Here is a 17,312-nt window from a genome sequence, read left to right on the forward strand (position 1 = left end):
ATAAGTATTTTATGGATCCCAGCCCAATGCTCAAGCAAACCAGCTGACATGCTTAGAACGGCCACAACTCCGGATGGCATTTCCATAGAACCACAATGGATTTCACAGTCTGTCTCCATTATAGACAGAATGTATATTATTAGTAGATTAAACATAGCCATATATTATATAAAATGTATACATCCAGTGTACAAAAATGATACAAATTTACTTAGTAAGTAGGTCTGTAAAAGTACTGAAATAGTATTTAAACTGACAAAGGTATAATTTAACCAAAGGATGTGACAAATTTTTATTCAGATTAACACATGTAGTGCAACAAACTCAATAGAAAGATTCTATTTTAAACCAATGAATATCAACCATTCTTAAAATTCATTCAGTGGTGTTGAAGAGATACTTTTAAAAACTACAATTTCTCATGGGGATAGGATTCAGTGCGGCAATCATGAGCATACATATAAGGTAGTTCAAAATATTACAAATTAAAATCAATGCTCTATTTGTCTAATTCATTGTAATTGAAACAAGTTACATAAATTAGTATATCAGACATTCAACTGTGTTGTTGCAAAGTAATCCTAGACAGCACTGTATCAAAACAAATACCGAGTAAAAGAAAAAAAAAAGGTAAGTTTTATACTAATATTACAGATTAAATTTGCTTATAAATGACAATGATATTATCTCATTCCTTTGAGTAAAACATATAAAAATGTTCTTAATCATCTTAATGATATATAGATACACATCAACCAAAGAAATATTTCATTAAATGGCACTGACTGCCAGGGACTGATTATCAGGCAAGCAATAAGCATTATAACTCAGTGAATGTCATCACGGGAAGTGATATTAGACAGGAGGGTGTTGAATCCCTGTAATTCCAGGCATTACTGGATGTAACATGATCACAGATTCTCCAGCTGACAGGAATCACAGAAAGTTGGAGGAGAGTTTCCAAATATGACTGACATAGAATAGTGTATATGCAACAGAGAGAATGTTTGGCTCCTGGCTCATGTTGCATATGAGATTGCCCTTCTCTAGACTAGACAATGGAACGTGTAATGTTCCATGTATCAACTCAAAGTCTGAATAACATGGGATATTTATGACTTTCTCAATTCTTTTTTTAATATGAAACTTCTGATGAACTTCATTATAATTGCCAATAGTGTTCTTACATATGGCTGTCGATACATAGTCTTTCCCAAGCTACTCAGGAGAAGACGGTCCCTGGAGTGTCTGCCATGGGATATGAATGAAATCATGGCACCTGAGGATGAAAAACATGACCTTCACAACATGTTTTTTAGAAGTGTTTTGATCAAAAGATTTCAGACCTCAGATGTAGTGCTTGAGGCCACAAATTTCCAGATATATCCAGGGACTATGACACAGGATGAGTGGAAAGCAATTGTAGAATATAATTCAGTGGATCTCCAGACAGCAAAGCCCTTAAACAGAAACATAGGTGTCAATGTGTGTGATGTTTGTGTGCATAAGAAACGTATTTCATAACTGCCCCATCTTAGGTCCTAGCAGCCATGAAGAAGCTGTGTGCTTTCACCGTTTTCTTCTTGCTCTTGATATATTCTCTCATCTTGTGCAGTGTGACTGAACCCCGTTGCTTCTGGAGGATACAGAATAATGAAGATAATGAAGAATTTCGTAGTGACTGTGGTTTTCTTCTTTTCCCAGCCAAGCCACTTATAGATGAAAAGTTTTACAATGATGTTATCAGTTTTAGGTAAGCCTAATTTTTGTACTTTAATGTCATAAATTATAAATCTATATGTGTACATATAAACTGTGGGATTCTGTCCTGTTCTTTCCATTGTAGCATGAGGAACCACTGAAAATTGTATAGCACATCAATCATTATTTTAATAGTTTCAAATGTGTCACTGTTTAATTTGGTTTCAGTATAACGTGCTTCAATTTATATAGCTAATAGTAACATATATGCTAATGGATTGTGGAACAGATGAAAATATTTCATATGGAGAAAAGTTCTCAGTGCTCAGGCATCACTTAAAGGTTGGGAAAGAATTAAAAAACTGAGGTATTTATTAAAATAAAACTGGGAAAGTATTTTTACCTAACTAAAAGATAACATCAAAATTGATGTATAAAAAGTCTAAAAGTTAATCTACCTATGTAGTATATTGTATTATATTATATATTTTGATATGGATACATGTGTATTAAATTAATTACCATGATTGATAAATATTAATATTTGAAAATAATGTTACACTTTTTACCAAACTTTAAAAATGTAATAATTCTATATATTTTAATTCAGAATACTGTACATTTCTGGTAGCCCTTCCCAAAGTTCTTTACCCCATCCCTTCTTTGAGTCTCTGAGAGGGTTTTCCCCAACCCCGACTGCCTCATCCCCCTACCATACTCACCTCTCTAGATAACCCCCACACCTTCTATTCTTTACTTTCCCAACAACTTCCGCCAGCCTCTGAGGTCTCTACAAGTTTAGGCACATCCTGTCAATTGAGTTCATAATAGAGAATCCTCTGCTACATATGTGCCACGGCCACTGACCAACAAATGTATGCTTTTTGTACTAAGGCTATATAACAATAACAATGAAATTAACATATATGTAATGTTTGACTTCAAAGAGTTTTTCCTATTTTGTATATATATATATATATATACATATATATGTATATATATGTATGTATGTATGTATGTGTATATATATATATATATATATATATATATATATATATATATATATATATATATATAATTCTTGCTGATTACATAAATTCTCACATAGAAACATGGATAATGTCTTAATCTTTTATTCAGATATTTTATATATTTCCATTTCAAATGATGTCCCCTCTCTGCTCAAATAATATCACATCCCCCCTCCTATCCCTTCCATGATTATGCTCCCACACTAAAGAACCCACTCCTATCTTTTTGCCATGGCATTCCACTTCACTTGGGAAACAATTCTTCATGGGAACAATGGCTTCTCCTCCTAATTCTGCCAGACAGTTCCATCTTCTGCTACCTATGCTGCTGGAGCCATTGGTCTCTCCATGTGTCCTCATTAGTTTGTGTTATTCTCTAGAGCTCTGGAGGATTGGTTGATTGATATTGTTTTTCTTCCCCTGAGTTTGCAAATCCTTTCAGCTCCTTTAGTTCTCTATCTCCTCCATTTCTATCCTCTTGCTTAGTCCGATGGTTAACAGCAAGCATCCTCATCTATATGAGTATGGCTCAGGCAGAGCCTCTGAGGAGACATCCCTATCAGCAAGCACTTCTTGGCATTAGCAATATCTCTGTGTTCCAGAGATAGCCAAGGTCATCCCTTGTGCTGCAGCTGAGATGGTAAGGTGTACGAATTGCCCAGGTGGTACTGGTTTTAAAGATATAAAGCTGTCATGGAGAACAGCTATAGTTTGGCAGTATAAGATGCCAGGCAAAACCATTGGTAAAGGTACAGCTTCAGTTAATGACCCAGGACTAAATGGGTAGTTATAGAAGGTGAGTTTTGGCACTATGAAGAGAGCTGATGGGATGCTATTGAGGAATCCTGGATGCATCAAAAGTTTCTGTGTTGGAATTGCCAGAACCAAGGAATGACTATGAAGTAAAGTACCAGCTGTGGAGTGGAGTGAATCAAAGCCTAGAGTTATACTGAGGGCAAAGCTGGAGAAATGACACAAGACCTTTGGAAGAAGCCATAAGATCATGTTCAAATCCCAGACATTGGAACTAGAAGCTGTGAAGCTGAAGTTGACTTGAAAACTCCAAGATTGTAAAGATGCCTGATTCAGTGTTATTAGAATTTGAAGACTATTGTGTAGCAATCTTAGCTTATCGGACTGTAATGTAGTCCATGTAATGCATCCAAAGATAAAACAAATATGTATCCATAGTCACAAATATAAAAATTTTCATATCAGAGTGACCTATTTAGGGGAGTTCTTAGGGGGCATTCATCTCTAAATTTAACTAATTTCCCAAGCTTATTTCAAGCAATAGAGCATTTACATATCTTTTAGCACAAATTTACTGCAATTTAGGAAAATTTTCATGCTTCTAACATCCTCCTTAACCATCCCTATGACTTCTTGTAGAATACCAGCAAGAAGATATGAGTATTTTTTGGTACTGATTTTTGCAACTGATGAGATCAACAGGAATCCTCATCTTTTACCAAATATGTCTTTGTTCTTCATTATCAATTATGTCACATGTGAGAATATATTGGGATATATAAATTTACTAAATTCACTGGGAAATAATTTTATGAATTTTCTTAATTATGACTGTGCAATATGGCCAACATGTGATGTAGAACTTACAGGACCATCTTGGACAGCATCTTTAAAACTGGCAATTCTTTCTAGGAATCCAAAGGTGAGGATGTGTGACACTGGATGAAGTAACAACTTTTAAATCTACTCATAGGTGCCTAGGGAGACAACTTGGTTTACATGGGTTTCTGTTTGCTGTTTTCCATATTTTATACATATTTTATTAAGGATTAAATGATCAGTCCATAGATGTATTGGGGAAGGAGAGAAAACTGTTTTCTACAAAACTGAAATTTGTTAGGAATAGTTTAGAATCTAATAGTAACAATACATGATATTTATACTATAATCTAACTATCCTCAATAGGACTCTGAGAAGTAAGTAATGTCATTTGTACATAAGTCAAAATTCCTAACAATTGTATTCCTTTTGGGAATGTTTAATTCTCTTTTTACATCATTTAGATTTTCTTTGGACCATTTAATCCTCACATGAGTGACCATGATCAGTTTCCCAATGTCTATCAGATAGCAACAAAGGACACATGTTTGTCCCATTCCATGGTCTCCTTGATGTATCATTTTAGATGGACCTGGATAGGACTGGTCATCTCAGACGATGACCAGGGTATTCAGTTTCTTTCTGACTTGAGAGAAGAAATGCAAAGACATGGAATCTGTTTAGCTTTTGTGAATATGATTCCAGAAAACAAACAGATATTCATCGCAAGGAGTAGGACATATGAAACACAAATAATGACATCATCAGCCAAGGTTGTTATCATTTATGGTGAAAGGAACTCTACTCTGGAAGTCAGCTTTAGAAGATGGGCATATTTAGGTGTACAGAAAATCTGGATCACAACCTCACAATGGGATGTCATCACAAATAAAAGAGATTTCAGCCTTGATTTTTTCCATGGGACTCTCACTTTTGCACACCACAATGGTGAGATTACTTTATTTAGGAATTTTTCACAAATAATTAACACTTCTATATATCCAGTAGACATTTCTCAGTCTATGCTACTGTGGAATTATTTGAATTGTTCAATGTCTAAGAACAGCCATAGCAAAATGGACCATTATACATTCAACAACACTTTGGAATGGTTAGCATGTCACAACTTTGACATAACCCTGAGTGAAGAAGGCTACAATTTGTATAATGCTGTGTATGCTGTGGCCCACACATACCATGAACTATTTCTTCAACAATTAGAATCTCAGAAAATCACAGAACCAGGAGTTTTCACTGACTGTCGGCAGGTAAAGTCTCTTACATTTCATTATGCTGAGGTTTACAGTGAGACCTTTAAATGACCTCTAGAAACTCATGTATATTTGTTAGAGATTCTTCTCTCAGTGGACAGAATTCTACAGTACAGAACTCCCCAATGGATTGTTTATTGGCTCATGTTTCCTGCACAAAGATAAAAATTTACAGAAGACAATATTTTATATGTGAACATAAGTGAGTTTTGTGGAAATGTGCCTCAACATTTTATCGAATGAGTTCAATATTTTATATAGGAGCCATGAATTTTCTCATGAATGCCTTAACTTATTATTTAAGTAGAGTAGTGTTCACAAGAAGTGATACAAGAATTAATAGTCATTGAAAGTAACATTATTTAAAAAACACAAATGATCAACACAGCACATTTCTTAAGTTTATTATTATTTCATGTATGTAAACTCTATGTGCAAGAATGACCCATTACCACTATTTGTTTCCACAACTTCCAGATATTCTGACTGCCCACTCATTATTACATACATGCCTTTAATTTCTTAAATAATTTTTGCCCATTATGTACACACACACACACACATACACACACACACACACACACACACACACACACACACACACATACACACACTCACTCACTCACTCACTCATACATGTTACTTTCTATTTGATAAGGTCTTTAATTACCAAATAGGTATACTGTATTTTCCTACATGGTATAACTTTAATATAGCTGTATTCACTGGAAGACGTTAAAATTTAGGGAAATATCAATTTTGTATTTCTTTAATTGATATGCATATATAATCATCTTATGATCCATCTCTTTTAGGTTGCTTCAGTGCTAAAGACCAGGGTATTTACTAGTCCGATTGGAGAACTTGTGAACATGAAACATAGGGAAAATCAGTGTGCGGAGTATGACATTTTCAACATTTGGAATTTTCCACAAGGCCTTGGATTTAAAGTGAGAATAGGAAGCTATTTTTCTTGTGTCCCACAGAGCCAACAACTTCATATATTGGAAGACTTGGAATGGGCCACAGGAGGAACTTCGGTGTGTACACCACAATTTTCATTCTTTTCTTTTTGATCTATTTTCAAAAACATATTCCTTCTTGTTATTCTCTTCTTTTATTCCAGATTTTATTCCTCTCCTAGTCCATCCCTAACTACTCCACTTCTCATACCTCCTGCCTGCACCCTTGTCTCCAGGAGGATATCTTCATCCCACCCCACCAGGTCTTAAGTTCCTTGAGGGTCTCCTGTTTCTTTGTGGTTAGGTGAATCTTCTCTGACTGAACACCAGCTAATAAATCTCTGCTGGATATGGGTTGCGGGACTCATATCAGATGGTAAATGCTGTGTGATTGTTTGTCCGGTGTCTGAGAGATCTCAGGGGTTATGGTCCTTTGAGACTGATGGTCCTCCTACAGAGTTGTCTTCCTTCTCACTTCCTTCCAGCTAGTCCCTAAATCAACCACAGGGGTCAGCAACTTCTGTCCATTTGTTGGGTGCAAATATTTGCAACTGACTCTTTCAGCTGTTTCTTGGGACTTTTGAAGGGCAGCCATGTTAGCTCCCTTTTTAATGAGTGCTCCATGGCCTCAGTAATAGTGTCAGGTCTTGAGGCCTCCCCTTGAGCTGTATACCAGTTTGAGCCTGTGGTTGGACTGTTTTTCCCTTGGGCTCTTTTCATTTCCATCCCTGCAGTTCTTTGAGACAGGAACAGTTATAGGTCAGAGTTTTGACTGTGGGATGGCAACACAATCTCTCTATTCTCTGACTTTCTGTTGTATATGGGCTCTATAAGTTCCCCATCCCCTCTGTAGTACATTTTACCTAGGGACCCCTTCATTGAGAACTTGAAGGTCTCTCACCTCCCTGGTCTCTGGTACATTTTGCAATGTCCCACTAAATTCCTACCTTCTGAGTTTGCCTGTTTCCATTCTTTCTGGAGGCTCTCAGGGCTTCAGCCCTTCCCCCCTCTGAATAGCAGATAATGTGTTGTTCCCCTCTTCCCCATCCTATCACATTTCCCTTCCAATTTTCTCTCTCACTCCACTTTTCTGATTGCTTTCTTCTTCCTCCAAAATGTGACTGCTGTTTCCTCACTTGGGCCCTTCAGCTCGTTGACCTTTTTGAGTTTTGTGGACTGTATCTTGGTTATTCCATACTGTTTCGTCTAATATATTCTTTTATTAATGAGTACATTCCATGAATGTTCTTCTGGTCAGAGTTAACTTACTCAGGATGATATTTTCTAGTTCAATCCATTTGCTTGTACACTCAGGATGCCCTCGTTGTTGATAACTGAGTAGTATTTTATTCTGTATATGAACCACATTTTCTGTCTCCATTTTCTGTCATGGGACATCCAGTATATGTAATTTTAAAATATGAGGCACTGAAGTTATAGCTGTGTAGTTAAAACCAATCACAGCTGTTGCAATAGACTCATCCTCTGTTACCAGCATCAGAATTTGATAACTCATAACTTCATGTAAATCTAGGTCAAAGTGATCAAAGGCCTCTGGATTCCATGTTCAATTGCACTCCTATGCCTATTTACCCCACAATGCAGAAACAGTTTTATAAAATTTAAATTTGTATGTATGCATATTTAGGTACATATATACATATATAATAAAATGTTAAATTAATTTTTTGATGCATACAAGGTATAGTTTAGAATTATAAATAAAATATTTTATATTTTACATTTTTATTATTTTATTTCTTTTACATTACTAATGCTGTGTCTTTTCTATTCCCCACTCTATGAAAACCACAATCAATCTGTCTCCCCTTAACCTTTAAGAGAGTGCTCCCTCACCCTTCCACCCATTCCTATTTCACACCTCTACAATTAACCTTCAATGAGGAATCATACCTGCTAAAGAACAAACACATTCTTTCCCACTGAGTCTAGTCATGGCAGTCCTTTACTATGTATGAAGCAGGGGCCACGGACCACCCTATATGTGTTCTTTGGTTGGTAGCTTAATGGCTGGGAGCTCTGAGGTGTTAGATTACTGGATCGTGTTGTTTTTCCTATGGGGATGCAATCTCCTTCAACTCCTCCAGTCCTTACCCAACTCTTCTGCTTGGGTCCTTCAGCTGAGACCAAAGATTAGCTATAAGTATCTACATCTATCTCAGTCTGAAGCTGGTAGAGCCTCTCAGAAGACATCCATATTATAGGGACTTTGTGTATGTGCATGGAATGGATTCTAAGTTGAATGGTTTCTGGATAGCCTGCATTTTGTTCCTGCAATTTCTTTAGGCAGGAAAATTTTTTGCTCAAAATTTTTGATATGGATAGGTGGTCCCATACCTCAACTGGGGTACATGTCTAGCTATTGGGCCTGGTCTCTTCAAGTTCCATCTCCCCACTTTCGGCAAATTCAGCTAATGGCATCCATTGTATCTGGTATTTTCTAGAGGTTCTCTACACCCCCATCCCACACTGCTATAAATTTCTATTCATTTTTCTGAGCCTCTGTGCTTCCTCTTTCTCCCTCAAACCTGATCCTGCCCCCATATTCTATTCCTGTCTCTCCCAGGTTCCTCCCTCCCTCCCTCTGCTTCCCAGGATTACTTTGTTCTCCCTACTAAGAAGGCATTAATCATCCAGTAGTGCGCCTTTCTTCTTGTAAACTTCATATGGTCTGTGAGTTGTATGTTGGATATTATGAACTCTTGGCTTAACTTTAGCTTAACAGTGAGTACATACCATGCATGTGGTTTTTGTCCCGGTTACCTGACTCAGGATTATATATTCTAGTGCCATTTTTGCCTAAAAATTCATGGTGACCTTACTTTTAAAACTGAGTAGCATTTCTGTGCAACAGGCCTATCCTTAGTTAGCAGCATGAAAATGTGATAACTCACAACTTCCTATGAATCTGGGTCATAGGAGTCAAAGGTCTTCAGATTCCATATTCTACTGTACTCACATGCCTATTCACCCCACAATAAAAACACATTTATGAAATTTAGAACAATATATGAGTATATTTGTATCAAAATTTATAATTTCAATAAACCTTAAAATTTTGTGATTCTGTTTGAACATTGTTATAGCCTATTAAGTACAGCGTATTTCATTAACAGCCTTGTTTTAAACTTAGAAATAGTCTATTAATTCTATGAGAATCGTATATAACATGCTTTGCTCAAAGTCATCAAAAAATGGTTTTGATGTACCCTACTTTCTCCTCTCAGCCAACATAGTATTATTATTATTTTATTTTAAATTAAGTGCTATAACCTATGTCACATCAATATTCTATTTGAATTTTACAACTTTAGGAAGGAAACTTTTAAAATCTATATAGCACAAACATTATATACTTAATATTACAAGATGTAGTAAATATTGTCTGACAATTGGTGCACTAGAGGCTTACACAAAATAATAAAGTGCCTGAAGTTGATAAGTGACTTTTCAAGGGAATATATATATATATATATATATATATATATATATATATATATATATATATATCTGTTAAGTATATACAAAGACATACATATATTAAAATTATATAACTACATATAAAACTTGAAAATTAGATACAGATTTGTAAATGTATACCTATACATTTATGTGTGTCATTATACACTTGATATATACATACATTATACATATATATATATCCTCAGGTTCCCACCTCCATGTGTAGTGTGACATGCACTCCTGGATTCAGGAAAATTTATCAGCAACAAACTGCAGACTGCTGCTTTGACTGTGCCCAGTGCCCAGAAAATGAGGTTTCCAATGAGACAGGTACATACTTCTATGAGCAAAACACCTGCGGATGTCAAGTATCTTTGCTTTTTATATTAGAAGTGCAAATTTTCCTAGGTGGAAATGGAGGCCCTAAAATCTATGAGTTTCAGATTTTAATCATTTGATGATACCAACAATTTTGGGCCCTGCAAATTAACCTTCAATATCTTCTACAAACAACTCATTATTTTCACAATATTATGGCCAGTGATTTTATATTTTGCAGAAAACTTTTAGGGGAAGAAATATTTGTAACTCTTTTTTATTATTCCCCTCATTGTGGCTTCAAGTCCGTGTGAGATTAAGTGCTTCAGCTCCTTCTAAGGCCAGAAGCTCCTTCATGGCAGCCCATAGGCAACTGCACATCCCACATATAGTCAACAGCTTTTGGAATAGACCCCTGCTCCAGATATTCCAGAACCCCGTGCACCCAGCTGCATATCTGCTACATAAGATTTGAAAATTCTAGGCCCAGCCTGTGTATATTCTTTTAGAGGTTCAGTCTCCAAGAGTCCCAAACAACCAGTTTAGTTGATTCAGTTGGTGTCCCTGTCGAGATAATATCTTTAAGGGGCTGAAAGTCTTCTTCCTATTCTTCCATTAGGTTTCTAAGTACCATCCAATGATTGGCTGTTGGTGTCTGCATCTGTTTCAGTCAGCTGCTGTGTAGAGCTTCTCAGAGGACAGTCATGGTAGACTCTTGTTTTCCAGCATAACAGATTGTTATTAATAGTGTCAGGAACTGGTACTTGCCCACAGGATGGACCTGTTATTGGGTGGTCTTCCCATCAGTCTGCTCCATTCCAAACCTCTGCATTTCTTCTATGATAAATTATGTGATGAACATTTTGTGCGCGAGTTGGTGTTTCTCTTGCTCCATTGGGGTTTCAGCCTGGCCCTGAGAGGCAGTCTCCCCAGTATTCATATTCTCCAGTGGTGTGAGTCACAGCTAAGCACACCTGCATTGGATTTTCTCACCTCCACTATCTCAGGTCTCTGTGTTTATTCTGGAGATTCTCCATAATTCCCCACCACACACCACTGGTTGCAGATTTCCTTTAATTCTCATGGCCACCCTATCCGGCCATCCTGCTTTTTACATTCTAAACAAACTCCCACACTCCCATCCAGATCCTCTTTTCCACACAGTTCCCTACTTTAATAAGCTTTCCATGACCATTTTCACCCCTTGCCCCTTCTAAGTGAGTCTCAAACATCCTTGCTTGGGTCATTTTGCCTGTTAAGCGTCCTTGGGTCTGTGAAATGTAGCATAGGATTCCTGTACTTTATAGCTTATATACACACTTAAAAGTGCATATGTACCATGTATATTCTTTTAGGACTTGGTTACTTCATTAGGATAATAAGTTCACGATACATCTATTTGTAAAATTTATTTAAAAATTTGTGATAATTTTGTTTTTCATAGATGAATAGTGTTTTATTGTGCAGATGCACCACATTTACTTTATCAATTCTTTTTTTTTTTTTTTTTTTTTTTTTTTTTTTTGAGGGATATCTAGGTTGCTAGGTTTGCCAAGGCAGTCCAGCTAACAGAACATATTCCCCACCCAGATAACAGGTTTTTGGATAGCCTCTGTTTTAGTGGCCTAGGACAAAACATGAAGACCAAGCTGCACATATGTGGCATATGTGCAGGGATGTCTATGTCTACCCCTTGTATTATTTGGTTGGAGGTTCTGCCTGTGAGAACTCCTAAGATTTAGTTTAGTTGACTCTCTTGGACTTCCTATGGAGTTTTTATTTGTTTTGGGGCTCACAATCCTTCCTCCAACTTTTTTGTCCCCAAAGTTTATCCATTGGTTTTGTTTGTGGGTGTCTATCTCTCTGAGTCAGCTGCTGGATGTGGCTGTCAGAGGATATTTACAAAATTTAATCCAAGATCTAGTTATTAGTGTACGTTGTGCCTTCATTTTAAATTCTAATTAAATTCTAAAAGTCTTTAATTCCTGTTTTTGTTTGTCTTTGACCAAGTTATTATTGAGTAGAGCATTGTTTAGCTTTTATGTATATATGGGCTTTTTATGTATTTATTTTATTCTTGTGGTTGTAATTAAAGACCAGTCTTTATCCCTGATGATCTAATAGAATGTATGTGATTATTTTAATCATGTATCAGTTGAGGCCTGCTTTGTTACTTAATAAATGGTTAGTTTGGGAGAAGGTACCATGAGTTTGCTGAGAAGAAGTTATATTCTTTGATTTTAGAATGAAATGTTTTATTTTTTCAAAACTTCTGTTAGTTTTACTGTGTCTCAGTATAGTATCTGTTTCATGATCTGTCTATTGTTGATAGTGGGGTGTTGAAGTCTTCCACTATTATTTTGTGAGGTGAATGTGTGCTTTGAGCTTTAGTTTAATGAACGTAGGTGCCCTTGCTATTGGGACATAGATATTCAGAACTGAGATTTTTATGTTGGTGGGTTTTTTGAGGAGTATTAAGTTTCCTTCTTTATATTTTTTGAGAATTTTTGGTTGAAAGTTGATTTTATTAGCTATTATATTGTCTACTCAAGCTTGTTTCTGGAACAATTTGTTTGGAAAATTGTTTTCCAGGTTTTGCTCTGAGGCAGTGTTTGTCGTTGTCCTTAGGTGTGTTTCCTGTATGTAGCAAATTTCTGGGTCCTCATTGTCTAGCCAGTCTGTTAATCTATGTCGTTTTATTTTTAAATTGAGTCCATTCATGATCAGAAGTGTCAGGGATCAATGACTGTTGTTTTCTGTTATTTTTGTTTTTAGAGGCTGAATTATGCTTGTGTGATTGTCTTCTTATGTGTTAGTCAAAAGTAGATTACATCTTGCTTTTTCTAGGGTGCAGTTTCCCTCCTTACGTTGAAATGTTCTATTTATTTTATTATGTAGGAATGGATTTGATGACAGATATTGTGAAAATTTGGTTTGGTCATGAAATATTTTGTATTCTTCATCTATGTAAATTGTGAGTTTTTCTAACTATAGTAGCCTGGGCTGGCATTTGTTTTCTCTTAGGATCTACATGACATCTACTCAGGACCTTCTAGATTTCATAGTCTCTGTTGAGAAATGGGGTGCGATTGATAGGTCTGCCTTTATAGGTTACTTCAACTTGTCCCTTATTGCTTTTAATTTCCTTTCTTTATTTTGTGCAGTTGTTGTTCAACTGTTATGTGACAGGAGAAAATTTTTTTCTGGTTGAATCTGTTTGGAGGTCTCTCGTCTTTTTGTACATTTATGAGCATCTCTTTTGTTAGGGAAGTTTTCTTCTATAATTTTGTTGAAGATATTTACTGGCTCTTTAAGTTGGAAATCTTTGCTTTCTTCTATGCCTATTATCCTTAGGTTCCTTAGAACAGCAGTTGTGGACTTATTTGTGTTCACAGGTGTGTAAACACTTCTGTGTGACCAGCTCCTGTGACACAGGACTTGGAGGAACCAAGCTGACTTGGAAGCTTCTTGCTTGAAGGTTAGCTCTCATAGCATCAGAAGATGCTGTTTTGTTCCTCACTAGCAGAAATCCTGCCATGCAAAGATCACTTACTAAGGTCTCTTCCCAGCAGGGCAGGAGTCACTTCTGAGCTTAAGGTCCTCTTCTGAAGGTTAGGAGGCTCAGTCATTGTGGTGCCCAGGAAGTGGCACAGCAAGAGTTGGCTGGCATGCTGATGGCATACTGAGTGATTTGGAATGCAAACTTAATATAGTAAGGAGTTCTTTCAGCTAAACTGTGTTTGCACAGTGGGGATATGAAACCTGAAGAGGCCACCTCTTGTATGTAGTCAGGCAGGAACCCCAGTGGTGCCATAGGAACACCAATCCACCCACAAAAATTTCTACCCCAAATTTATCCTACCCACAAGGATAAATGCAGGGATGGAGGATGGAACAGAGACTGAGGGAATGACCAAGCAGTACCTGGTCCAACTGAGCAGTGGAATTCTATAAGCATATTTTACACAAAAAATTCTACACATACTCTATGTATATATTTAATCTTGCTTGATAATTTTAACAAAGTAACTTGACTACAAAATCCATATAAAACTTTTCCCTGGTATCACCATCCAGCTTGGCCCCTGACAAAATCGAGATGCTCAGTAAAGCAATTGTCTTTAGATGAAATATACTTTAAGAGCTTAGATGTCATTAAGGATGAAATGTTTGGTGTCTGCGAATTAGAACACCTGTAAAGTTTTCAGGAATGCATCCAAAAATGTGAAAGTGCTCATCATCAATCACAGCTCATTGAAGAAATATTGCTTTATGCAAAGTATATTTACAATAATAATTTAAAGTTTTTAAGCAATGTTCAGATATTGACAAAGGGCACAACCATCAAGGCCAACAAAGTCCATAATGCATTTTATTATCTGACATTGTGAACTATGCCAGAACACTGCAGAGATCTGTGATAGTTTAAAGATAAAGAAATTAAATAATATGATTTTATACATATTATTGTATAAAATGCGTTCTAAAATTTTGTTTCCTTTTTCTTATATAATTAATAAGTGTTTTTCGCCTCCATTCTGTAAGGTGGTATGTTTTTCTATCACCAAACACAGGGTAATACAGAACAGCTCTATGTCAGTGGTCCCTACAGCAATAAGGAATGACATAAATACTCAAGATCCAAAGATTTTTGTAGTGTTCTCTTATTAATAAAAATACTTCCTTATCTAGAACATAACTATGGTATGTTATTTGGGGTTTATCTTTTTTGTCAGCAGATATGGAGCAGTGTGTGAGGTGTCCAGATGGTGAATATGCAAATTTTGAGCAAACCCACTGCCTCCAAAGAGCTGTGTCATTTCTGGCTTATGAAGATCCACTGGGGATGGCTCTAGGCTGCATGGCCCTGTGCTTCTCTGCCTTCACATTTGTAGTACTAGTCACCTTTGTGAAGAACAAGGATACCCCCATTGTGAGATCTAATAACCGAATTCTTAGCTACATCCTCCTCATTTTTCTCATCTTGTGCTTGCTTTGCTCCTTGCTCTTTATTGGTTATCCCACCCAAGCTACCTGCATCCTCCAGCAGACCACATTTGCAGTCTTTTTCACAGGGGCTGTTTCTACAGTGTTGGCCAAAACAATAACTGTGGTCATGGCTTTCAAGCTCACATCTCCAGGAAATCGGATGAGAGGGATGTTGGTAACAGGGGTACCTAACTTGGTCATTCCCATTTGTACCCTAATCCAACTTGTTCTCTGTGGCATCTGGTTGGTAACATCTCCTCCCTTTATTGACAGTGATATACAATCTGAACATGGGAAGACCATCATCATTTGCAACAAAGGCTCGGTCATTGCCTTCCATCTTGTCCTGGGATACTTGGGCTCCTTGGCTCTGGGGAGCTTTGTTGTGGCTTTCTTGGCTAGGAACCTCCCTGACAGATTCAATGAAGCCAAATTCCTAACATTCAGCATGCTGGTGTTCTGCAGTGTGTGGATCACCTTCCTCCCTGTCTATCACAGCACTAGAGGAAAGTTCATGGTAGTTGTGGAGGTCTTCTCCATTTTGTCTTCTAGTGCAGGGTTGCTTGGGTGTATTTTTTTCCCAAAGTGTTATGCTATTTTACTTAGATCAGAATCAAAATTTCTGCGGAAGTAAAAAAATAAACATTATTATTGAAATTATAGTAGTTTAAAAATGTTTGATGGTACTCAACATATCTTACTACTTTGTCTTAAGAAAAATAATACTATATTATAACAAAATGCTAAGTAATATACTAAAATCATAATAACTCATCATTTATTAGTGCTGTCTAATAAAATAGGAAGTACTATGCTCAGTGGAAAATGGGTTCATTCTTGACTACACAAACCTCAACTGTTACAATAGGGAATCTGTGTTGAATAATGGCTGCCATCATGTCGACATGTGTATGGGTGTAAGCCATGTTCTTAAATAATGACTGATATAAAGTGGCACTACTCTTTGTGTACAATGCCACCTCTAGGCAACTTGTCTTGGGAATTTAAAAAAGATTTTAGACAATGTGCACATGAGGCTAGTAATGAGCATTATTCCATGGACATGGATTGGACTCCTGCACATATGTTCTTGACTTGGCTTCATACAAATAACTGTGATCAAGGTACACAGGGAAATCAACACTTTTTTTGTGTTCCATTTTGACTGTAGTGTTTTGTTACAGCAACAGTAACTAAGATATTAGAAAAATTGTAAATTTCCTAATTAGTAATTTGGGATATCATAGATTACTGATTTAATAAAAAGAACCAATTTTGAAAAGAGAAACAAGAATGAATGTTAATAGCCCATGGCACATAGTGATAGCATTGCATATTATTGATGGCCATCACAGAGGAGCTGGATTTTGAGTGGCTTTACAATGTGTTATGAAGATGTTAATAACATCAGATAACATACTAGGAAGAGTACAGTATATGAAAGGACAATGGGGTTCAGATTGTGCTTTAAACATAAGGCTTTTCCACTTCATATGAAAACCCATTTTAACACGAATTAAATGTGGTTCATTCAGTGAGCAATGTCGATAGATAAAATAGTATCATATACCATACCTTTATCACAATAAGGTCAATGAATTATGTGAACATATAATTCATTCTAGATAAAGAGTCTCATAAATTTTACCAGAATAGGAGTTGCTAAATCTTATTTGAGCTTCATATTACAACCACAACATATGTATAAAAAACCATACATTATTATTATATTATATGTCTTAATTCATTCTGCCTGGGGTACAGACTTCTGTATATAATAACTTTTTAATTTTAAAGTCACTATTCTTTCTCTCCCTTGTAGTCACTGATTAATTTTTCTAATCTATTTTATAACTATGGGTGGAAATCTCAATATGATTAGAGTAAACTCGGTACTCTCTTTTTCTAACTAGAAAAACAAATTTGACTTGAGCATTAAATCTGTATACCATCATTAACATAAAGATATCAACTTCTTGCTCTC

At 36.3% G+C, this 17,312-nt stretch overlaps 1 protein-coding gene across 1 annotated transcript; it reads left to right on the top strand.

Annotated features, from left to right (window-relative positions):
• Window positions 1-1,550: 1,550 nt before the first annotated feature.
• On the top strand, window positions 1,551-15,962 carry LOC308427354 (vomeronasal type-2 receptor 116-like; the record flags this gene model as incomplete). The annotated part of the gene is made up of 6 exons (XM_080925509.1): window positions 1,551-1,753; window positions 4,125-4,407; window positions 4,770-5,573; window positions 6,392-6,616; window positions 10,228-10,351; window positions 15,076-15,962. 6 exons carry the CDS (start codon window positions 1,551-1,553, stop codon window positions 15,960-15,962), a joined length of 2,526 nt encoding a protein of 841 aa, XP_080781635.1.
• Between the last annotated feature and the right edge of the window lie 1,350 nt (window positions 15,963-17,312).

The sequence above is a fragment of the Micromys minutus genome, assembly GCF_963924665.1.
Source record: "Micromys minutus genome assembly, chromosome: 11".
In the NCBI taxonomy this organism is placed as follows: domain Eukaryota; kingdom Metazoa; phylum Chordata; class Mammalia; order Rodentia; family Muridae; genus Micromys; species Micromys minutus.